The sequence below is a fragment of the Leptonychotes weddellii genome, chromosome 1 (assembly GCF_054177405.1).
Source record: "Leptonychotes weddellii isolate Sample4059 chromosome 1, ASM5417740v2, whole genome shotgun sequence".
NCBI lineage: Eukaryota > Metazoa > Chordata > Mammalia > Carnivora > Phocidae > Leptonychotes > Leptonychotes weddellii.
Genome location: NC_138369.1, coordinates 6,380,250 through 6,402,837, shown reverse-complemented (window position 1 = coordinate 6,402,837; position 22,588 = coordinate 6,380,250). Strand labels below are relative to the sequence as shown.

General features: G+C 53.2%; 4 protein-coding genes and 1 long non-coding RNA gene across 9 annotated transcripts in view; all 5 read left to right on the top strand.

Annotated features, from left to right (window-relative positions):
• The window catches only part of LOC145720257 (uncharacterized), a 108,645-nt gene that overhangs the window by 35,398 nt on the left and 50,659 nt on the right, over nt 1–22,588 (top strand). The window contains exon 1 of one of the 2 annotated variants that reach the window (XR_014143148.1): nt 16,649–16,682. The exons of the other annotated variant lie outside the window; for it this stretch is intronic. This is a non-coding gene — a long non-coding RNA (uncharacterized LOC145720257). Of the gene's footprint in view, nt 1–16,648; nt 16,683–22,588 lie in introns of those variants that run through there. 2 annotated transcript variants of the gene reach the window in all.
• AP1M2 (adaptor related protein complex 1 subunit mu 2) lies at nt 6,502–16,076 on the top strand. Of its 2 annotated transcripts, none has more exons than XM_006741051.3 (12): nt 6,502–6,717; nt 7,868–8,024; nt 8,222–8,289; nt 9,459–9,589; nt 9,703–9,850; nt 9,943–10,069; nt 10,569–10,717; nt 10,809–10,880; nt 14,043–14,201; nt 14,745–14,870; nt 15,203–15,278; nt 15,661–16,076. In XM_006741051.3, exons 1-12 carry the CDS (start codon nt 6,676–6,678, stop codon nt 15,681–15,683), a joined length of 1,278 nt encoding a protein of 425 aa, XP_006741114.1. In that variant the 5' UTR covers nt 6,502–6,675; the 3' UTR covers nt 15,684–16,076. The 2 variants fall into 2 exon arrangements, with proteins under 2 accessions (XP_006741114.1, XP_006741115.1); XM_006741052.3 differs by having other exon boundaries at nt 6,503–6,717; nt 10,575–10,717.
• Nucleotides 18,077–20,612, top strand: CDKN2D (cyclin dependent kinase inhibitor 2D). Of its 3 annotated transcripts, none has more exons than XM_006741054.3 (3): nt 18,077–18,191; nt 18,465–18,620; nt 19,649–20,612. In XM_006741054.3, the coding sequence occupies exons 2-3, from the start codon at nt 18,480–18,482 to the stop codon at nt 20,006–20,008; spliced, it is 501 nt and encodes a 166-aa protein (XP_006741117.1). In that variant the 5' UTR covers nt 18,077–18,191; nt 18,465–18,479; the 3' UTR covers nt 20,009–20,612. The 3 variants fall into 3 exon arrangements, with proteins under 3 accessions (XP_006741117.1, XP_081668984.1, XP_081668975.1); XM_081812858.1 differs by lacking the exon at nt 18,077–18,191 and adding an exon at nt 18,229–18,348; XM_081812849.1 differs by lacking the exon at nt 18,077–18,191 and adding an exon at nt 18,241–18,380.
• LOC145715898 (protein KRI1 homolog) lies at nt 20,938–22,582 on the top strand. Its single transcript, XM_081812863.1, has 3 exons — nt 20,938–21,202; nt 21,315–21,388; nt 22,146–22,582. The coding sequence occupies exons 1-3, from the start codon at nt 21,109–21,111 to the stop codon at nt 22,398–22,400; spliced, it is 423 nt and encodes a 140-aa protein (XP_081668989.1). The 5' UTR covers nt 20,938–21,108; the 3' UTR covers nt 22,401–22,582.
• The window catches only part of KRI1 (KRI1 homolog), a 6,871-nt gene continuing 6,776 nt past the window's right edge, over nt 22,494–22,588 (top strand). Inside the window, exon 1 of the mRNA XM_081802450.1 lies at nt 22,494–22,498. Coding sequence (XP_081658576.1) covers nt 22,494–22,498 — 5 coding nt within the window. The remainder of the gene's footprint in view (nt 22,499–22,588) is intronic.

Genomic DNA, 22,588 nt, shown 5'->3' with positions numbered 1-22,588 from the left:
GTTTATAGGGAGCTTACTCAGCTTCAGAAGAGGGATTACGTGCTTTGTATTCGATCTTTATAATCATTTTCCAGTTGGGGAAAGTGACACAAAGAGGTTAAGCCATTTCTTAAGTGCTTCGTATTAAATCCTCGCAACCCTTTTCCGGTTGGAGAAGATGACACAGAGAGGTTAAGTAATTTCCCCACAGTCACCCACGTAGTGAGTGTGGGGCTATACACGGATTTGAACTCATGGAGCCTGACTTCACAACCCACAGGCACTCCGTAACCCTGCCAGAGTAGCCTGGCTAGATTTCCAGGTCCCAGTGGTTAGTAAAAATAGCAAGTTGAAAAATAGCAAGTTGTATTTAGTTGGTTAGTTGTGAACGGTATGGGGAAAAGAGAGAAACGACATTACACACACACACACACACACACACACACACACACATATATCTGCATGTAACTTAATAGAAAAAGATCTGAACATACCAGCCAGTTGTTGTCAGAAAGACCAGGATGGAGGGAGTGGGGACAAAAGGGACTGTTTCCCGATCTACAATGTTCTCTCTTTCCTTCTCTCTCTCTCTTTTTAATATTTTATTTTTTATTTTATTTTATATATATATATTTTTAAGATTTTATTTATTTATTTGAGAGAGAGAGTGAGAGAGAGAAAGAGCCCAAGAGGGGGGAGCGGGAGAGGGAGAAGCAGACTCCCCGCTGAGCAGGTAGCCCGATGCGGGACTCAATTCCAGGACTCCAGGATCACGACCTCAGCCGAAGGCAGTCGCTCAACCAACTGAGCCACCCAGGCGCCCCTATTTTATATATTTTTTAAAGATTTTATTTATTTGACAGAGGGAGACACAGCGAGAGAGGGAACACAAGCACGGGGAGTGGGAGAGGGAGAAGCAGGCTTCCTGCCGAGCAGAGAGCTCCATGCAGGGCTCCATCCCAGGACCCTGGGATTGTGACTTGAGCCAAAGGCAAATGCTTAATGCCTGAGCCATCCAGGCATCTCTCTCTAATAGGAGAAAATATTCATGTGGGTCATTAAAACTCTATTGAAAAAAAAAATAGATTTAGGGGCTCCTGGCCCAGGATTGAGCCCCATGTCGGGCTCCTTGCTCAGTGGGGGGCCTGCTTCTCCCTCTCCCTCTGCCTGCCGCTCCCCCTGCTTGTGCTCTCTCTCTGTCAAATAAATAAATAAAAATCTTCAAAAAAGAAAAGAAATAGTTTAACGTGGAAGAAAAGGAACCCTTGTGCGCTGTTGGTGGGAAAGCAAATTGGTGCAGCCCTACAGAAAACCATACAGAGGTTCTTCAAAAAATTAAAAATAGAAATACCATATGAGCCAGGAATTCCACTGCTGGGTATTTACCCCAAGACGACAAAAACACTAAGTATAAAAGATATACGCATCCCTATATTCACTGAAGCATTATTTACAGCAGCTGAGATATGGAAGCAACCTATGTGCCCATTGACGGATGGCTGGATGAAGATTCAGTGTATACATACAATGGAATATTATTGAGCCGTAAAAAGAATAAAATCTTGCCATTCTTGACACCTTGCATGGACCTAGAGGGTATTATGCTAAGGGAAATCAGTCCGAGAAAGGCAAATACCATATGATTCCATTTCCATGTGGCATCTAAACAAAGGCACAAACACACAAACAAAACGAAACAGAATGATAAATACAGAGAACGGGCGGCGGCCAGAAGGGGAGGAGTGGGTGCACATAGGTGAAGGGAATTAAGAGGTACAAACCTCCAGTTATAAAATGCCTATGTCACGGGGATTAGAGAGTACAGCCCAGGGGATACAGTCAGTAAGATCGTAACGACATTGGATGGTGACAGATGGCATATCCACACTTACTGCTTAAGATACAGAATTGTCAGTTTGCTGTGTTGAGCGCGCCCGAAGGCAATAGAACATTGTCAACGATACTTCAATTAAAAAAAAAAAATCACCATAAAATTAAAATATATTTTAAAAATCGGTTTAATCAGGCTGGTCACAAAAGGATAAATGCTGTCTGGTTCCACTCATATGAACTCCCTAGAGGAGTCAAATTCATGGAGACAGAAAGTAGATGGTGGGCGCCAGGGGCTGGGGAGGGGGAGGGGAAGGGGGAGTTTGGGTTTAATGGCCCAGAGTTTCAGTTTTGCGAGAGGAAAGGAGTTCTGGAGAAGGATGGTGGTGACAGCTGCACAATGCTTGTGAATGTGCTTCATACCCCCGGATTGTACACTTGAAATGGATAAAATGGTAAAGTTTATGTTAGATAGATAGTTTTTTTTAAATAGATTTTTATTTTATTTATTTATTTTTTTTAAAGATTTTATTTATTTATTTGAGAGAGAGAGAGAATGAGAGACAGAGAGCACGAGAGGGAGGAGGGTCAGAGGGAGAAGCAGACTCCCCGCCGAGCAGGGAGCCCGACGTGGGACTCGATCCCGCGACTCCAGGATCATGACCTGAGCCGAAGGCAGTCGCTTAACCGACTGAGCCACCCAGGCGCCCCTAAAATAGATTTTTAAAAACAGGGTGCAACACAGCTATGACAGGGGAGCGTGGGACAGTCGAGAGAGCCCAGAGCAGGGATGTGACCTAGACATGGATTGAGAGATCAGAGAAGGCTTCCTGAAGAGGAGACCTTATCGCTGCTGGAGGCTAGGAAAGCAAAAATGAGTAGGCATTGTGCGTTATTGTGCACTGTGCGGTTAGGTGCTGGATGAAAAAGAGAGAGAGGAACTGAAATTAAGGAAGTCGGTGCGTCTGGGGCAGTAGGTTCAAGCTCTTTTTTTTTTTTTTAAAGATTTTATTTATTTATTTGAGAGAGAGAATGAGATAGAGAGAGCATGAGAGTGGGGAGGGTCAGAGGGAGAAGCAGACTCCCCGCTGAGCGGGGAGCCCGATGCGGGACTCGATCCTGGGACTCCAGGATCATGACCTGAGCCGAAGGCAGTCGCTTAACCAACTGAGCCACCCAGGCGCCCTGTAGGTTCAAGCTCAAGCGGTGGTGGCTAGTGAGAGAGTTCAGCTGGGGTTGTTTCTCACTGTATCGGCCCCGCAGGCAGCTCCAGGGCAATGGGAGCCACTGGGGATATGAGAGTGAGGGAGTGTCAGGTTCAGACCACTCCCTTGAGTAGTGTGGAGAAGGAACAGAAGGGGGTGCCTAGAGGCAGAGTCCCAGAGGGGAGGCTGGGGTGGACTCTAGGCATCCAAGAGGAACTGGGGCAAGGCCACAGCCCCTGGGAACAGTGGACATTGCAGCTGAGGGGGGGCCATTGGGCACACAGAGCTGCTCTGTTCTCTGACCCCACTGAAGCTTTTGGGTTCATGCATTTTTCAGGCAAACAGACCTTGAGTTTCAGATTCCAGGGCTCTGGGCCCCGGCTTTTGGATTCTATTTACTGCCTGAAAAACATCTCAGGGACCCAGGAGAAGGGCCCTTGAGAGGGTCGGTGATGATGGGCTGGGGCAAGGGCCTGGCAGCGTCCGCAATCCCCCTGGGTCACCTTCTGAGCAGGGAGCAGATGGGATGGAGAGTGGCAGCAATGCCCCTCTTTTGAGCAAAGACAGAATAAAACCTTGGGCTTTGCAGGGCTGGATTCCAGCCCCACCACTGCTGACAGCATAACTTTGTCCAAGTCAGTCCATTTTCTCCTCCCCTGGGCAATGCTATCTGTCAAACAGAGATAATAGGCCTCCCTCCCTCAAGGCTTTGTTTCTGGAAGAATTCCCACAGGGGAGACACTTAGGGCATGGCCTGGGTAAGCTGAGTGCCCCACTGGCTGAGCTGTTGTTAGGAATAGGAATACTTGTATCTGGCAATGCAGCAGAGCAGTTGGGAGTGGGTGGGGATTGAGCTCTTGACCTCCAAGAATCAAGTTCAATTTCTGGCCCAATTGCCTCACAGCTGTGTAGCCCTTGGGCAAGTGCCTTGACCCCTCTGGGTCTCTGCTTCTTCCAATGTAAGAAGACAGGACTGGTCTTCCCCTTGGGTCCTGAATTATCAGGAGAAGCAAAGATGGGAAGACCAGAGTCAACCAGAAAAAAAAAAAAAAAACAGACTTGGAAAAAAAATCGATGAAGACAGAAAGAAGTATCGGGAGAGACGTGCTCGGCGAGTGTGCACTTCAGCTGGGCTGCCCTTGCCATGATATTATCCACGTTAGAGGCCCGCCAGGAGAGTGGGTAGTTCTAATAGCAACAGCTGCAGTCTTTGCTTCCCTCCCTCAAGTCCCCGGTGGGGACACCCACCCCACCCTCAGAGGCTGATAAAGGTGTGGGGCTGGGTTTGTAGAAGGAAGGAAAGATGATGCTAGGTGTCCAGCCCCCCACCCTCTGGCCCTTTGGGACCCTCCCTCTATTGAGCAGGATCAGTTCCAGCCAGGCTGGAAGTGAGTTTCCCTTTCCTTCTCCTGCTCATCCCGCTAGGAGGGCAGACAGTTGCGGGGTCTGTAATAGCTGATGTGCAGGGAGCTTCAGTGCTGTGCCAGGCAGTGAGCGAAGCCTGAAGAGATGGCACCAAGACTCTCATGCCCGTTTAACAGAAGGGGAGACTGAGGCACAAGAGGTGCAATCACTAGCCGAATGCCTCAGAGCCAACTGTGGAGTCAGGATTCAAAGTGGCCACCTGTGTCCTTTTTTAAAAAAATTTTTTTACTTATTTTATTCATTTACTTTTATTTATTTTTAAGATTTTATTTATTTATTTCACAGAGACATAGAGAGAGAGCACAGATAGGCAGAGCGGCAGGCAGAGGGAAAGGGAGAAGCAGGCTCCCCGCTGAACAAGGAGCCCGACGCGGGGCTCGATCCCAGGACTCTGGGATCATGACCAAGCCAAAGGCAGACAGTTAACCGAAAGAGCCACCCAGGCGTCCCGCTGCCACCTGTGTTCTTAACTGCTTCACAGTAAATAATAATAGCAATGATAGCAAATAATAATAATAACATTATAGAGTGTTGGCTACATCCCAGATCTGTTCCAAGAGTCATCCTGGGGGTAATAACCCAGGCATCTGCGTGATAATCTAAGGAGGAAAGAGCAGTTACCTCTATTTCTCAGATGTGCAGACAGGAATCCAGGCAGGGGAGGGCAGGTGCCCAAGGCCACCCAGTTGGCTGGTGGCAGAGCCAGGACTTGAGGCCCAAGCAGCTGGCTCCTGAGGCCTCGTAGAAACAACATAGAAACAACAACAACAAAAACAATATTAGTACTCCCTTTATGCAGGCTCTGCATGAGGACTCTTTCCGCTGTCTTCTCCCTGCTCGTAAAGTCATGGTGGGAAATTTCCAAATGTCAGCCTCTTCTCTGATTTCCCCATCTCACAGTGCCCCCCCCCAAACCTGCCACCTGCTCAGTTGCCTTCTTCTTTATTTTTTTTTTAAGATTATTTATTTATTTATTTGACAGAGAGAGAGAGCGCAAGTAGGCAGAGCAGCAGGGAGAAGGAGAGGGAGAAGCAAGAGCCTGAGCAGAGAGCAGAGAGCCTGATGTGGGGCTTGATCCCAGGACCCTGGGCTCATGACCTGAGCCAAAGGCAGACACTTAACCACTGAGCCACCCAGGCGCCCTTCACTTGCCTTCTTGATCAGAGATGATCAGGATCAAGATGATTAAGACGATCTCCCGTCATGATCAGAGATGATCTTGTTTTTTGGTTTTTATGTTGTGTGCCTCTCACCCTCCGTTGAAGAGAGCAGTGGAGTGGCTTGGTCTATTTGCCATCCATAGCGGTACAGGGGGTACTCGATAAATATTCATTCACTGCATGAATCAGCCTCAGCAGCAGCATTACCGTAATGAAAGCAGCCTCCATATGTTCGGTCCAGCGCCCAGGAGGTACTCAATGTTTGGTGAGAATATAGTCACAATAATAATGACCATTGATCTTTTCACCATTCTATCAACATCTTAGTGTCTTATAACAGGAGCTTGTAAATACTTTTGGAACGAATAAGAGTAACATTAGGAATAATAATAAAAGTAGTTACATTTGTTCTGCTCCAAGTTCTACCCACAGTTCCTCAGTGAAAGAATTTACTAGTCAGTAAATATATGAATGAAAGAATAAATTAATTAGTAAATCGTTATTGTATGAATGAATGAATGATTTGCACAAATATATTTTTTCCTCCCCTCCCCACGGACCTGGACAGCTATTATTTGAGTACCCAGTGTGGGGCACTGGGGACACAGACATAAACAGGACAAAATTTCTGCTCTACTGGGGCTGGTGTGCATGTGGGAGAGACAGAAGAGAAACAAGAGGAATGGTTAAATGGGTAGATGGATGGAGATGGATGGATGGGTGGGTTATGAATGGGGGGGGTGAGTGGGTGGCTGGCTGGCTGGGTGGACGAATGGATGGGTGGGTGGATGGACGGGTGGGTGGACGAAGGGATGGTTGGTTGGTCTGGAGATTCCTCCCATCAGCCCTCCTGGGTGCAAAGGGAAAGGGAGGCGGGGCAGCTGTCCCCTTCGAAGCCCCGCCCTGCAGCAGCCTTCGCGTCGGCCAACAGCGCCGCTCACCTGGAGGCCTCCCCTTTAAGACGCTCTCACCTGGGCACTCACCTGCGCGCGGCCGCTTCCGCAGGAAGAAGGAAGCGGCGCCGCCGTCGCTTCCCGGCGCTCCCTCCCCGCCTCCCGGGTCCGCCAGCCGCCACCATGTCCGCCTCGGCTGTCTTCATCCTCGACGTCAAGGGCAAGGTGGGCCGGGCGCGGGGGATGCGGGGTGGGGGGAAGAACAGGTGAGGCTGCGCTCCCCTGGACCCAGGGGCGGCTCCTCCTCGCGGGCGGGGAGGCTCCAGAAAGCTCCGGGAGCGTGGGAACACCCCTCCCCCAATCCCTGGAAGTCCCGGGTCGAATCCCACCTCCACTGTTTACCAACCGCGCGCCGCGGGCCGGGGACTTTGCCTTTCTGAGCCTCAGTCTCCCTGTCCGTAAAAATGGGAATAACAGAGGTCCCCACCCAATAAGAATGTATGCCACTGGGTGGGTGTAAACTACTTATCACAAGAACCCTGCTGCAAACATGAGGAGTTCGGTCCACTGAAATTATTTCTATCACCATCTATTCCATCATCCACACGATTCATATTTGGGGAAGACAGCAGGGGCAGGAGACCCTCTTTCCCATTTGGGGCTGCCTTGTCCCTTTCTGAAGCCCCCTCTCATTCGCCTTTTCATTTCAAATCAATAAAAACGGTGGTGGTGAAAAGCTAAGGTGTTTGAGGACCAGCTCTGTGCCGTCATGGTTCTCACCCCTGGTCTAGACCAGCTCAGGAAGTAGGTACTGTTAATATCGAGTGCTTACTGCCTGCCAGACAGCAGCTATGTGGGTATCATCTCTCCCTCTCTTTTTTTCTAGAATCTTTCTTTTTTCTTGACTTCCTTCCTTCCTCCCCACCCTTCCCTTCCCTTCCATGGGCCCCACCTCACCAGTTGGGTGCCTGTGAAGCCCTGGGCAGGAGTAGGAATTCCGGACCCAGGTGTCTTGGTTCAATTCCTGGTTTCCCCACCTGTTAGAGACATGGTTCACACCTCGGTGTCCCCATCCTTCACATGAAGACACATGAAGATGAAGCTGCTGCCTACCCAACAGGCTGTAGTGAGATCCAAATCAGTTAGCAAACATCCCGTCTTCAGTAGGACACGGCTGGTCCTCACTGAGGACTCTGGGACGTTTGCTGTTGTTATCATGTACCCATTTTACAGAGGAGGAAACCGAGGCATAGAGCAGCAGAGTCTTGCCCCTGCCCGGCACCCAGGAAGTAGAGTCAGAACCAGGCACTCTGATGCCCCCGGATGAAGGGGCCCAGACCCCAGCGATGACCAGGCCTTCTCTGCTCACCCTTAGCCCCTGATCAGTCGCAACTACAAGGGCGATATCGCCATGAGTGAGATCGAGCACTTCATGCCTCTGCTCTTGCAGCGGGAGGAGGAGGGCGCCCTGGCCCCACTGCTGAGCCATGGCCGGGTCCACTTCCTGTGGATCAAACACAGCAACCTCTACTGTATCCAGCCCCTAGCCGGGTTCCTGGAGGCCTGGGGTGGTGGCAGCTCAGGCCCGGAGACGGTGGGACTGAGGATGGAAGTTGCACAGCACATCAGCGGCTCGGGTTGGGGGTGGTGGACAGGGTGAGGTTTTAGGATCTGTGCCCCACTTGAGACCTCCAAAATGGCACCTTTTCCTTAACTTTGCTGCCCATAGTGGTGGCCACCACACTGAAGAACGCCAACGCCTCCCTCGTGTACTCCTTCCTCTACAAGACTGTTGAGGTAGGTTCTGGCTTCCCATTGGCTGGCTGGTCTGTCTGTCCAGCCGATTTGCCCTCCTCTTTCAGGATCCATCTCTCCTAGGAAACTTTCCCCGACCTCCATCGAAGCGCATCTCTCTGTTCTCATTAGCTGCTAGGAGATCATCTCTCCCTGTAGGACAAGGACCAAGGAGGTTTCCAAGACGGTGACTGCTCAAATCTGAGCCAGAGAAAACTGGGTTCCAATCCCAGCACCGCCCCCGCCCCCAGCCGTGTGACCTTGAGCAAGTCACTTCTCCCCGTTTCTCTAAACTGGGAGTTAAAACAAGTCCTGCTTCGGGGTTGTTGTACAAATTAGTCAAATTCGTATTTATGAGTGCTTAAAACAGTGCTTTGTATACAGTAAGTGCTCAATAATGGTTTGGTATTATTGTTAGCATTAGTACTATTTTTAGAATCATATAATAATTTGAATGCTTGCTAGATGTCATTCTTGACTGAGAAGGTGCTCAGTAAATCCTTTTCAACTATGGTGAGCGCTGTGAATTGTGTAAGGCTGATGAATCAGACCTGTACCCCTGAAACAAATAATACATTATATGTTAATTAAAAAATTAAAAAAAAAATACTTTTCAACAAATAGGGAATGTGTACTGATCTGTCCCCTGCCAAGCAAAGAGGGGACACAGCTGTGCACAAGACAGGCACAGTCCCTGCCTGTCCTGAGGAGTCCAGGGACCCGAAGGAAGTGCAACAGGACATTATGAGCCTCACCTTGACACTCAAGGGGGAGGAGGGGTGGTAGTGGCTTCACTGAGGAGGTGACATTTGAGCTGAGGCCTGAATGATAAGAAGGCCACTGTGAGAAGAATGTCCCAGGCAGAGGGGACAGCATATGCAAAGACTCTGAGGTGAGAACAGAGAGAAGGCCAGTGGGGCTGGAGCAGAATGAGGGATGGAGGGTTTTTCAAATGTCAGATGACTGGTAAGTTCTCTGCTGTGGTTATGCCTACACCTTCCCAGAGGCCCTGAATTTGGGGTCCCAAACCCCTAAAGCTCGTGGACTCCCTGAATTCTTAATGTCCCAGCACTGGTATACAGTAGCACTCAATAAGTGCCTGTTGGGTTGCTGGCTGGATGAGTGAGGCCCCAGCCACACCTCTGCTGGTGTCTGTTTCCCCGCACCCCCAGGTATTCTCTGAGTACTTCAAGGAGCTGGAGGAGGAGAGCATCCGAGACAACTTTGTCATCGTCTATGAGCTGCTGGATGAGCTCATGGACTTTGGCTTCCCACAGACCACGGACAGCAAGATCCTGCAGGAGTGAGTGGGCCACGGGGGCAGCCACAGGGGGAGCCGCTCATGGGAGGCAGTCAGGGAGGGTCCGGGAAGCGTCTCTGGGTCCAGCTGCTCATCGCCCCCTGCCCTCCTGACAGGTACATCACGCAGCAGGGCAACAAGCTGGAGACTGGCAAATCACGGGTGCCGCCCACTGTCACCAACGCTGTGTCCTGGCGCTCCGAGGGCATCAAGTACAAGAAGAATGAGGTCTTCATCGATGTCATAGAGTCTGTCAACCTGCTGGTGAGCCCCCCCTCCTCTCCCCTACTCCTTCCACGGCCTGGGGGCAGCAGAGGAGGCCCTATGCTTGTTGACCCCTGTATGTGCATCCTCAGGTCAATGCCAACGGCAGCGTCCTGCTGAGCGAGATCGTGGGCACCATCAAGCTCAAGGTGTTTCTGTCGGGAATGCCAGAGCTGCGGCTTGGCCTCAACGACCGTGTGCTCTTTGAGCTCACTGGCCGTAAGCATTTGGGGGGGCAGGGGCGCAGGGGCGCGGGAGGGAGCCGACCCTACCCCATCCTGGGACCCAGAGAATTACAGCCCGTTCTGAACTAAGCACTCGAGTGCCCTCTGCTGGTCACGGCCAGTGCTGTGGCTGCTGGCTCATTGGCGCAAACAGTGCTTCGTTATTGGGTGCCTGGCACAAGTACAAGGGTAAAAAAGACAAATCACTGTCCTTGTGGAGCTGACATTCAAGTGGGAGTAGGAGGACGGAATCGCATCCTATTTAAAAACCTGACAACAAGAGCCAGATTCCCTGGATTCAGAGCCTAGCTCTGCCCCCCTGGCCAGCTGGGTTGACCCCGGGCAAGTTACTCATCCTCTCTGGGCCTCAGTTTCCTTACCTGTAAAATGGCAGGTAATGGCAAGTGGTAGGCGGTGAAGGCAGGGCTAGCGACCTGGGATAGGCTCTCTAGCCCAGGCCTCCAGGGTCACCCGCCGGCCCTCTCGGCTCTGAGTTTCAGGGAGCAAGAACAAGTCCGTGGAGCTGGAGGATGTGAAATTCCACCAGTGCGTGCGGCTCTCTCGCTTTGACAATGATCGCACCATCTCCTTCATCCCACCCGATGGCGACTTCGAGCTCATGTCCTACCGCCTCAGCACCCAGGTGAAGCAGGGTGAAGCAGGGTAAAGCCTCACTGCAGAGGGTGAGAGATGACCCCAGAACCTCCAAGAACTTCCTCTTCTGCTGTCTGCAGGTCAAGCCATTGATCTGGATTGAGTCCGTCATTGAGAAGTTCTCCCACAGTCGCGTGGAGATCATGGTTAAGGTAGGCCCAGGGGAACAGTTGAATCCAGTGCTTGATCTGCCCCTCCCCACCATCACCCACCTAACCCCATCTCTCCCATCCTCCCTGGCTCCTTATTCCCCTCCAGCCTCACTGGTCTCCTGGCTGGTTCTCAAACATGTCAGGCATCGTTCCCTGTAGGGGCTTTGCATTGGCTGTTCCTTCTACCTGGGCTGCTGTTCCAGCAGCCATGCCCACAGCTTCGGCTCCCACCCTCTCCCACCCCCTTTGATTTCTGCTCTGCGGGCCATCACATCTACTTCTCCCCTGCGTGATTTCTTTTCCCCAGTGTCAGGCACTTAGTAGGTTCTCAATAATGTCTAAATGATGGACAAAGTATTAGTTATTGATACTATGATTTTAATGGAGCTTCTACTTTGTAAGGGAACTAAGGGACAAGAAGGAAGAAATAAAAGATATGCTGTCCTCAAGGAGCTTGCAGGCCAGCTGGAGAGACAGACAAACCATCAGCAAATCCTGGGCAAAATAGATCCCTAATCTGCCCACTTCACCCTCCCTCCACTGCATCTGCCCTGGTCTCCCAGCTCCTGCCCTCGCCCCCCACCATCTGTTCCCTTAGAGGGCACCTGTGAGCACTTCATTCTGGCTGTGTCTCTCTTCTGCCTACAACCTTCCATGGCTCCCACTTCACTGAGAGTAAAAGCCAAAGTCCTGGCAGCCCACAAGACCCTGCGACAGTCTGCCCTGTCACCTCCCTATCTTTACCTCCCTCCACTGTCTCCCTCCCTCCCTCCATTCCAGCTATATTGGCTTCCTCTTTATTCACACCAAGCAAGGTGATACCTCAGGGCCTTTGCACTGGCTGTTCCCTTTGGATCATACTCCCTCCCTGCCCCAGATATCCACATGGCTCCTTCCCTCATCTTCAGTTTTTTGCTAAATGTCACCTCCTCAGAGGCCTTTCCTAATTGCCCTATTTAAAATTGCAACCCCCCCCCCCATGGGGCACCTGGGTGGCTCAGTTGGTTAAACATCTGCCTTCAGGTCAGGTCATGATCCCAGGGTCTTGGGATCGAGCCCCGCATCAGACTCCCTGCTCAGTGGGGAGTCTGCTTCTCCCTCTCCCTCTACCCCTCCCCCCCCAGCTCGTGCTCTCTCTCAAATAAATAAATAAAATCTTTTTTTTTTTTTTTAAGATTTTATTTATTTATTTGACAGAGAGAGACACAGCAAGAGAGGGAACACAAGCAGGGGAAGTGGGAGAGGGAGAAGCAGGCTTCCCGCGGAGCAGGGAGCCCGATGCAGGGCTTGATCCCAGAACCCTGGGATCATGACCTGAGCCGAAGGCAGACGCTTAACGACTGAGCCACCCAGGCGCCCCAATAAATAAAATCTTTAAAAAATACAAAATAAAATTGCAACCCCCTATCATTCCCCACCTCCCTCCTTGCTCTATTTTTCTCCTACGACTTAATACCAACTGACATGTTTTATTTACTTGCATATCAAATATACATATATACATGTAATATTTACGTGGTTTAAAGAAAGTACTCAGCATATTCACTTTATAATTTTGCCACCCACATTTTTTTAAAGATTTTTAACATTTTTAAAAAGATTTATTTATTTGACAGAGAGAGAGACAGCGAGAGAGGGAACACAAGCAGGGGGAATGGGAGAGGGAGAAGCAGGCTCTCCACTGAGCAGGGAGCCAGATGCGGGGCTCGATCCCAGGACCCTGGGATCATGATCAAGGCAGACGCTTAACGACTGAGCCACCCAGGCGCCCCTTAAGACTGATTTTTAAGTAGTCTCCACACCCATCCTGTGGCTCAAACTCACAATCCCAAGATCAGGAGTTGCACGTTCCACCAACTTGAGCCAGCCAGGTGCCCTGCTGCCCACATTTTTAACCATAAATATTTTGTTCTGCTGGTTTCTGATTGTATCAGTGGACTGACTTGCTTTGGTTGTGTAATATTGATTTGAACGTGAGTCCCAGGAGCTTTAGCTTAGTGTATCCCTTTCTGTAGTTGTAGAATATTCCACCATGGGGATCTTTTCTGTTCCTTCTCTTGCATGGATTGTTCCAGTTCTTGGCTACTCTAGTTCTCATTGCCATGAACAGCTCTGTGCATGTCTCCCAGCATCCCAAACAAGAGCTTCTGCACAGCTTAGAGTGAGCCCTCTTTTACAGATGGGGAAGCTGAGGTTCAGAGGGATGCAGATGTCCCCCATCTAGGAAGGGAGGGGACCTACTTTGAACTTGGGTCTGCCTGGCTCGAGAGTCTGTGTTTTTAGATTTGACCTTGTTCCCTGGTCTCGGGGTGTCAGGGAAGCTGGATTGCGAGATGAATGAACAGTCACCAGGGAGGGTCTTGATGCCCCTCAATATCCCCATCCCTGCAGGCAGGGAAGGGGAAGGGGCCATTAATGCTGGTGCTTCCCGGAAAGAATAGCCCCTCTGGTTTACTTGGAGGTCCTCTGCCCCTGATTCCACCTCTCAAACATCCCTCCCCAAATTCATCATTAGTGGTAGTTATCATAATGCTAGCTACTGTACACAGAACACTTAAAATCCTTGTGTTCAAAGTTTGTCCTATGTCACGTGCTAATACAGATGATGTAACTTATTCATTTATCTGTAAGGAAGGCATGCGATGGTTGACAACACACGCTCAGTTCAAGTCCCTGCTGTGCTAGGTACCAGCTAATTGACTTGGACAAAGTGCCTCATTCTCCTCATCTGTAAAATGGACCTTAGGGATGGATCCTACTTTAGGGAATTAGTGAGAGGACCAAGTGGTTGGCTCGGGGCCTAGCACATGCTAGGGGCTCATTAAATGCCAGCTCTCAAATGAAAACTCCTCTGTGAGGGCACCATTAGCATTTTGGACCAGGCAAAGGTGTAGGACACTTTGCAAAAGGAAGGCACTCACAGCCTCTGGAGTCTCCTGTGGGTGTGACCCCCAGCTCTGCCATGTGTTGGCCGTGTGTCTCCAAGCAAATGCCTTAGCTTCCCTTCGTCTCCATCTTCTCATCTGTAAAATGGGCAGGCCGATCATTCCCACTTCAGGATTGCAGAGGCTCTCCCCGAGGTTGTGCGGGGGATAGGGCTTGCTGAATATTTGCAGAATGCAGGAGGGAATTCTTCACGCCCCACACCCTCTCCCCTGACAGGCCAAGGGGCAGTTTAAGAAGCAGTCGGTGGCCAATGGCGTGGAGATATCTGTGCCCGTGCCCAGTGATGCCGACTCCCCAAGGTTCAAGACCAGTGTAGGCAGTGCCAAGTACATGCCAGAAAAGAATGTCGTTATTTGGAGTATTAAGTCTTTCCCGGTGAGTACTGGGGTGGGTGTGGGATCTGAGGGACCTGCCCTTGTGGCTCGCGAGCAAGGCAGAGAACAAATCAGAGACCCATGTGTGTTTGCATATCGTTATCCTTTAGGGGTAATAAAGCTGGAAACCAGGTCAGCAGGGTGGTTAAGCTCCCCGCCTCCCAGGTCTTGAGGAAACCAGCCCTTGCCTCTCGCAGCTAGACAGCCTTAGGAAACCCACTTCCCTTCATGGAGCCTCTGTTTGCCCATCTGTGAAATAGACAGGATCACGTTACCCTCACCCTTGGGCTGCTGGAGGATTTGGTCAGTGCCTGCGAACGGGGTGGTGTGCGGGGTCCATCAGGGCCTGGGAAATGGGGAGATGGTCATTGACGCCCTCTGACCAGGCTTTTTAGTTAGAAGCTTCAGCTGTATCTTGGCCAGGAACCTTCACTTTCTGGTCTGAAATGGACAAAGAACAGAGCCTGCTCTGGGGGCTGCCCTGAGGATGGTCTGGGGCAGAGAGAGGCCTCTTGGTGTGTCTGATGCCCCCATGTGCCCTCAGGGGGGCAAGGAGTACCTGATGCGTGCCCACTTTGGCCTCCCCAGCGTGGAGAAGGAGGAGGTAGAGGGCCGGCCCCCCATTGGGGTCAAATTTGAGATCCCCTATTTCACCGTCTCCGGGATCCAGGTGAGTGTAGTGAGCACATGTCTTCTCTCCTTGGCCTCAGTGGGTTCCCCGTTTTCCTATACCTTGGCTCAGGTCACATCTGTTCCCTGGCCTGTGATACCCCTCGTCCCCCCCCAAACCACCCCGTGTCTATTCCCTTACACTGTGCCATCTCTTTCCCAGGGTCCTGGACTGCCTCCCTGCTCTCCTCCTCCCATTGCCCCTGCCACACCTTTTCCCCCACACGTGTCACCTCACCACTCCCAGACCGTGTCACCGCATTCCCCCTGAGTTCCCTCACCACAGCCAGCCTCTCTGCCCAACCCGGGCCACCTCATTTCATCCCCTTTCAGGTCCGATACATGAAGATCATTGAGAAAAGCGGTTACCAGGCCCTGCCATGGGTTCGCTACATCACCCAAAGTGGTGGTAAGGCAGACCGCTCCCTGGGACTCTGGGGTCAAGGAGATCCAAAAGATGGTCTCTGGGCTTTGCTGACACTCTGGCTCGGAGGGCACCAAAATCCAACAGGTCTGGCTTCAGTTTGCCCATCTTTAAAGTGGGGGCAGGTTCCAGCTCTAGGGTACTGATAGGGTTTGGACAAGGGACTGAACACAGCACCCCCATCTGTATCTGGAGACAAGCTTGTTGCTATGGTTACCTTCCCTGTGTTGAACCCCATTCTGAGCCTTGTTACATACCCATGGAGTTGGTCATGAGCACTGGGGTGGGAGATAAGTGCGGGAGGGGTCTTTCCCTCTGTTCCCTTTCCCCAGTTCTGAGATGGTCTCTGCTCATTGTTTCCCTGCAGATTATCAACTTCGTACCAGCTAGGAGAGAGAAGAGGTGGGGATTTGGACATGGGGCCTTCCCTCTTCCCAGGCTGGGACTGTAGACTTGGGAGGGAGGAAGATGGGGGATGTGTGTGAGGGAAGGCCCCTGACTTAGCAGTTTCTTGTTCCCAGCACCCAGCACCTGGCTTCCTCCCTGCCTTTCCCTCCACCCATAGGCTAGGGAGGAAGAGTTTCCCTACCTCCTGCCTCTGGGCTCCTCCCTCCTCCCAATTTTATCTGAAGAAATAGAGGAGGGTCTTGAAGCCCCCTCATGAGTGCCTTCTTGCAGTAACCTGCCTTAGGGGTGTTGGGGCCCCTCCTTCACAGCTGCTGAGCCCAGAGGCCATGCTGACCCACCCTGAGTTTTAGGATGGTATTAAAAAGAATGAATCTAGCTGCTGTGTGTATTCTTGGCCAGGGACTGGGGATGCCGGGAACACCCGTGAAGTGCTGGGATGGGAGCGGGCAACGCAGATCCATTTCTCAGGCCTGGGCATGGCACATCTAGGGCCGTGCAGTTTCCCCCCTCGCTCCTTGGGCTCCGTTTGACGATCTTCAGTTTCCCTTGTAGCAGCCAGAGGGCGCCTCTTAACTTCTAAGTCCCGTCGTGGCTCTCAGCACCCTCCCACGGTTCCCTTGTGAAAAGTAAAAAGTGCTCACTGCAGTCCAGAAGCCTGAGCTGCGATACCTCTCCCTCCACTTAACCTGTCCTCACCTCCTCCCACTCTCCCCCTCTAGTCCTCATGCTTCCTGTGCACAACAGGTGCTCCCACCTCGGCCATTGCATCTGTAATGCCTGTCACCTGGCATGCTTTCCCCCAGATATTCACCTGGCTTCTTCCCTCACCGTCAGGTCACAAACGTCACCTCCTCCGGGAGGCCCTCCCCAACCTATTTCTTTTCTTTTTTTTTTTTTAAAGGTTTCTTTTTTTTTTTAAAGATTTTATTTATTTATTTGACAGAGACAGAGACAGCGAGAGCAGGAACACAAGCAGGGGGAGTGGGAGAGGGAGAAGCAGGCTTCCCGCTGAGCAGGGAGCCTGATGTGGGACTCGATCCCAGGAGTCTGGGATCATGACCTGAGCCGAAGGCAGCCGCTTAACGACTGAGCCACCCAGGCGCCCTCCCCGACCTATTTCAACGGCCTTCCTTTCCCAAGAGACTATCACTTACCAGTTTTATCACCTCCATAGCGTTTACCCCTCTGAAAAGATTTTTTTTTTTTTTAAAGATTTTATTTGGGCGCCTGGGTGGCTCGGTTGGTTGGGCGACTGCCTTCGGCTTGAATCATGAATCCTGGAGTCCCGCATCGGGCTCCCTGCTCGGCGGGGAGTCTGCTTCTCCCTCTGACCCTCCCCCCTCTCATGTGCTCTCTCTCATTCTCTCTCTCTCAGATAAATAAAATCTTTTTAAAAAATTATTTATTTATTTATTTATTTGACAGAGAAAGACAGCGAGAGAGGGGACACAAGCAGAGGGAGAACCGGACTCCCTGCTGAGCAAGGAGCCCAATGTGGGACTCCATCCCAGGACTCTGGGATCATGACCTGAGCCAAAGGCAGACGCTTAACGACTGAGCGACCCAGGCGCCCGTGAAAAGATTTAATTACTGTCTTCTCCCGACCTAAATGGTGGGGGTCCTGCAGTGGGAACCACCTGGCTGGCTCGCTCTCCAGTTGCGCGCCTAGTACACAGAGGGTGCTCAGTAAATGTTCGAAGGCAGGCATCTGTAAGTGCCTCCTCCGACCTCGACTCTCGCCTCCCAGGCTCGATCACGTGGCGGCTGCAGCTCGCAGCGTGTTTTGTCCTCGCCGTGGCATTTGCTGTGCCAGGTTTGGTTCAATCTGAGCCAGAACGTGATTCCCTCTCACCCACCCCATTTCCCCGTTTATTTTCTTGACGGTGCTTAACGCTATCTAAAATTATGTAGATGCCTGAATGCGCGCTCCCCAGCGCCGGGACAGGTTCCAGCACACAGCGGGCGAGTGAATGAAACAAAGCGCTCTGCACATACTAAGAGCTAATAAATGCTTATCGCGTGACTGAATGGTGAAACTCCGGCCTGGACTGCCCCAGCCCTGCCTCCCTTCCTCCCAGAGGTGCCGACCGCCCGGGGCATACCGCGCTACCCTGCCCCTGATCTTTCTCCCGCGGGTCAGTTAAACCGGCTCCCTTTCCCGCCCGCCTGGCGAGTTTGAAAACCGAAAACCCCGCCATTGCCGGCGGTCCACCGGTCGCCGCGGCTCGGCCAATCAGGAGCGGCACCGCCCATGCCGGAGCGTAAAACTCCCCCGGCGACGCGTGGTCATTGGCTGCGCTGGCCGCGTGGGCGGGGCGCCGCCGGGTCGCGCGCCGGGCAATGCGGCTGGGCGACAGTGTAGCGAGTTCATAAGAAAACAAATCCGCAGCGTTCGGGGCGGGGCCTCAAGCGCGCTGGCACCGCCCCCTGACGGCCAGCTTGGCAGCGGCGGCGACGCCGCCTCAGACCAGACGTCGAGGAGGAGGGAGGGTGAGTTGGGGGGAGACCCGGCCCCCAAGGGGCGGGCGCCGGGCTGGGCCGTGCGGGCGGCGGAGGGTTGGGCCGGGCTGCCAGCCCCTGGCGACCCGCTGGCCGACAGGGGGAGGAGCCCCCCGGGAGGGCCGGGGTCGCGCCCGAGAGCCGACTGGTGAGCCGCGCTGGGAGCCTCGCCCGGGCCAGGTGCGCCTCGGAGGGGATCTGCGGGCCGGCTTCGGTGGCCTTCCCCGCACTGACGACGCCGGGGTGGGGCGGGGGGCTTTGCAGGCTGCCGGTGTCGACATGCTGCTGGAGGAGGTCCGCGCCGGCGACCGGCTAAGCGGGGCCGCGGCCCGAGGCGACGTGCAGGAGGTGCGCCGCCTTCTGCACCGCGAGCTGGTGCACCCCGACGCCCTGAACCGCTTCGGCAAGACTGCGCTGCAGGTGAGGGCCCGCGGGCGCGGAGCGAGGGCGGGGCTGGGACCCCAGACCCTTTCCCTTACGTTTCCTGGGTCGCGATGGGGTGGCTGACTGGGGGTCCCGTCCTTTTTCCCTGGGCCGATGTTGCTCCCTGATGTCCCTTTTCGTGGGTGGGTGGTGGATGGGGTTAGGTTGGGGGAGGGGAGGACTTTCCATCTTCTCTGGAGGATTTCTTATTCTCTGGGTGCGGAGGATTCAGTTTCCCTGGGGAGGTTCTTATTCCGTGGTGTGAGTTCAGCTTTTTTGGATACTGGTTTCATAGGGATGGCTCTTGTTTCTTGGAGCTTCTGTGGGGGGGGGGGGGAATCCAATCACTGGAAGGAAGGATTCATGTTTCCAGGGGGTCCCCATTTTCTGGAGGGTTCTCTGAGAGGTACCCAGTTACTTGGGGGAGATCTCCATTCCTGGATTTGTTTGTTCCCCCAGATGCCTGGTATATTAAGGGAAGTCCTAATGGAGGCACAGTTACACATTGCACGGGTCTCCTTATTTCCCGGGGGGGGGGCATTTTACAAGGGAACCCCATTTCTTAAGGGGGTCAGGTACACTGGGGAGTTATTAATTGGAGAAGGGATTTCAAATTCCCTGGGCATCTCCTTTCCCTTCAGTCGGCTGTCAAGTTCTTTGGGGGCATTTTTCATTCTATGAGGCCTATTTCCTGGGGGGTTCCATATTTCCTAATGATTTCCCCTATGGGATGGGGCGTGTCTCTGCTTCCTTGGGGAAACTTTCCTTGAAAGTTTCCGTGGAGGCTATTCCCTAGACGATTGTCTTATCCTTAGGGGGTGACCAGCTTTTTGGGGGTCCCTCTTCCTAGGAGATGTCTTTCCCTGGGGTATCCAACAGCTGTCTGAGAGCTTGTGTTCCCTGGGTTTTCCCCATTCTTTAGAAGACCTCTAGTGTTCCCTGTTCTTGAATGACCCCTCTCTTCAGTGACTCCCTTTTCCTGGAACCTCTCCCTTGAGGACCTCTTACCCTCTGCCCCCACACAGGTCATGATGTTCGGCAGCCCCACCATTGCGTTGGAGCTCCTCAAGCAAGGTGCCAGCCCCAATGTCCAGGACACCACCGGCACTACTCCAGCCCACGATGCAGCACGCACTGGATTCCTGGACACCCTGAAGGTTTTGGTACAGCATGGTGCTGATGTCAACGCGCCTGATGGCACTGGGGCGCTCCCCATCCATCTGGCAGTGCGAGAGGGCCACACGGCTGTGGTCAGCTTCCTGGCTACAGAGTCTGATCTCCATCACAGGGATGCCAGGGGGCTCACACCCCTGGAGCTGGCGCAGGGGATAGGGGCTCAGGATCTCATGGACATACTGCAGAGGCACACGGTAGTACTGCTGTGACCTGGGGCCACCCACTCCAGCAACCGGACCCAGCAGGGTTGTGTGTCAAAAGAGGAGGGAAGAAACACTTTCTCCCCTCACTTCTGCCCACTGTCGAAAGGGGAGGGGCACCAGTTTGTGGCTTGTTGGTGTTGATTTGCGGGGTGTGTGTGTTTGAGGGACATTTCTCATTTGTTTTTCTCACCACTTTTGAAGTGTTGGGCGGAGAAGGGCTCCTGCAGGCAACAGCCATCTAAACGGTTCAGTTTTCTCTGCGCCTCGGATTGCTGGGGCTGCAGACGCCCAAGGGCAGAGCGTTTAAAGCCCCAGCCCCAGAGTGAGGTCATCACTTCCAGGGCTCCTGGAACCTGGCGACCTTGGCTGGCTGTACCCAGAGAGAGACCTCAAGTGTGCACACTGCTTTCAGGCATGGGGGAGGGGGGAGAGTTTCAAATCAATAAAAGGATAGTATGAGTTCATTCATATTTTGTTGGAAGCTTGTTTTCCAGTCTCTTGTACAGCGTTAAAAAAAGAGATTCTATTTATTAAGCTTTGTGGAAAAAAATTGTTGTGTGATAACTTAATGTTTTTACCCATTAAATTAAGACTTGTGCATGATCACAGAGCTGGTGGCTTCTGATTTTTGAGTCTGCGATGGAGAGCCGCGCGTCCAGGATGTTTGTGGGGGGTGGGAAGGGGGTCGCAGATCGTGGGTGCTTTGGGGGAGGGGAGAGAGTGGTAATTCCCAGGGTGCCAGAGGTGAGTGAGCTGGGTGGGGCAGCGGTTTACGCTGTCGGAACGGAAGGGAGGCAGGAAACCGCGAGTGGAGAAAGGGCCCCCAGATGTCAGCTGGGTGCCGGGAGCCCCGGGCGGGGGGGGGCGGGGGCAGTGGGCGGTGGCTGCAGTCTGACCCGCAGAGGCGTGACCCGCGGGCGGGGATTATGGTCGCACGGCGTAAGGGATCCGGGAAAGCATGGGGACAGGATTAGGTGCGGCCCGCGAGGCTCCTCCTCCTCCAGGGCTCGCCGGGGCCGGGGCGGGGGCCGAGGCGGGGGCCGAGAGTAGCCCCGCCTCCTTCGGGACACTCGCCGCACGCGTGCGCAGTGGGCCGCAGAGTCGCCATGCCGGAACCGCGCGGGTCTTCGCCCCTTCGGGTAAACGCGGCGTTTGCCGCGCGGTACGGCCGCTACCGGGAGCGCGAGGAGCTGCAGCGGCGTGAGTGCGGGGCGCATGCGCGCGGGGCGGCGGCGCGTGCCGGGTAGTCGGGAAGTGGGGGTTTAGCTGGTACTCCACGCTGATCTGGGGGGCTCCCATCTGTGCCCCGCAGTTAAAGATCGCTATGGGGACCGGGACAGCGGCGGCGACTCCAGCTCTGAGTCTGACTCTAGCGACGAGCGCGTGGTGAGCTTTCTCACCCCGGTGCCGTACATTCGGGAAGCATCCAAGCCCCCCACCGCTTCCCGACCCCGATATACAGAGGGCGGCTAACCTCCAACCGCATTTCACCCGACGGGAGTTTCCATCCACCTCTTCCTGGTCCCATGAAGGACACACAGCTCCCTCTCCATCCCCAGGCGGTGGCCAGATGCCCCCCTACTTCCCCTCTCCCGCCACCATCCACCGGCCCATCCTGATGTGTGAGGTGCGACCGCAAGAGTTTAACCATTTGTCAGGGCCGACTCAGTCCCGGAAGTGGAACATCCTTCTGCCGCATGGGGCACTCACCTTCTCACATCAGCCCTGATCTTGGGGGCCTCACTGTGCAGCCCGGCCCCTGCTTGCTGTCCCACATATGTCCTTTCTGCTCACCAGCCCCCACGTCAATCCTTTGTCCCCAGGAAGTATCCTCCCCTTGCCCATTACCTTCCTCTATCTCAGATCCTGTACCTCTGTGTGGCCCGCCCCAGTCCGCCCCACGAGGGCCCCTCTTCCTCTGTCACCTGCTTCACATCTTCCCACCGCCCCTCTTACCCACCCTCCATCCCCCAACCTGCCTCTGTCCAGCTGGATCCCTCTCCTTCCTCCTAATGTATGCCCCCCCACCCTAATTTCCACACCCTCTCAGCCCACCTGCTCTGTTACTTAGTGTCCCCCAGCCTCCACCAGGGCTGTCACCATCTCCCTTCTGAAGTCATCCCCGATCCTTCTCATGCCTTAGGAATTTGACCCCCAGCAAGAGCGTGACTTTTATAGGACTCTCTCCTTGTTGAAGAAGAAGGACCCCCGCATTTATCAGAAGGATGCCACCTTCTATCAGAAAGCAGGTCTGAAAAAAGTAAAAAATAATAAAAAAAAGAAAGCAGGTCTGGGGTTGCGCCTCCCTAAAGCCCGGGTTCCTCATTGCCTTACTGGTTTTTGTGACGACGAACCCCTATACCATATATGTTTTATGTTCTATGCCGGAAGTGCTTAGCGGAGCGTTTTAGGTTATTACTTGTTAATAATGACTGTGTGCTTGACCCTGTTCAAAGCATGTGTTACTGAGTGAGCCCAGCCAGCTACTACCATGTAGTACAAGTGTGATATTTGAAATCGTGGTCTGACCCTGGCCCCGCCCGGTGGGATTGTCCACCTGGGGAAGGAAGGGGGTTATGGGTGATG

Excerpts from the sequence above, each read along its gene's own strand:
- AP1M2 (XM_006741051.3), top strand. The coding sequence starts at position 6,676 with ATGTCCGCCTCGGCTGTCTTCATCCTCGACGTCAAGGGCAAG. Across the intron at positions 6,718-7,867 it reads TCCTCGACGTCAAGGGCAAG|CCCCTGATCAGTCGCAACTA; the intron begins GTGGGCCGGGCG and ends GCTCACCCTTAG. Across the intron at positions 14,202-14,744 it reads GGAGTATTAAGTCTTTCCCG|GGGGGCAAGGAGTACCTGAT; the intron begins GTGAGTACTGGG and ends ATGTGCCCTCAG.
- CDKN2D (XM_006741054.3), top strand. The coding sequence starts at position 18,480 with ATGCTGCTGGAGGAGGTCCGCGCCGGCGACCGGCTAAGCGGGGCCGCG. Across the intron at positions 18,621-19,648 it reads TCGGCAAGACTGCGCTGCAG|GTCATGATGTTCGGCAGCCC; the intron begins GTGAGGGCCCGC and ends GCCCCCACACAG.
- LOC145715898 (XM_081812863.1), top strand. The coding sequence starts at position 21,109 with ATGCCGGAACCGCGCGGGTCTTCGCCCCTTCGGGTAAACGCGGCGTTT. Across the intron at positions 21,203-21,314 it reads GCGCGAGGAGCTGCAGCGGC|TTAAAGATCGCTATGGGGAC; the intron begins GTGAGTGCGGGG and ends TGTGCCCCGCAG. Across the intron at positions 21,389-22,145 it reads ACTCTAGCGACGAGCGCGTG|GAATTTGACCCCCAGCAAGA; the intron begins GTGAGCTTTCTC and ends CTCATGCCTTAG.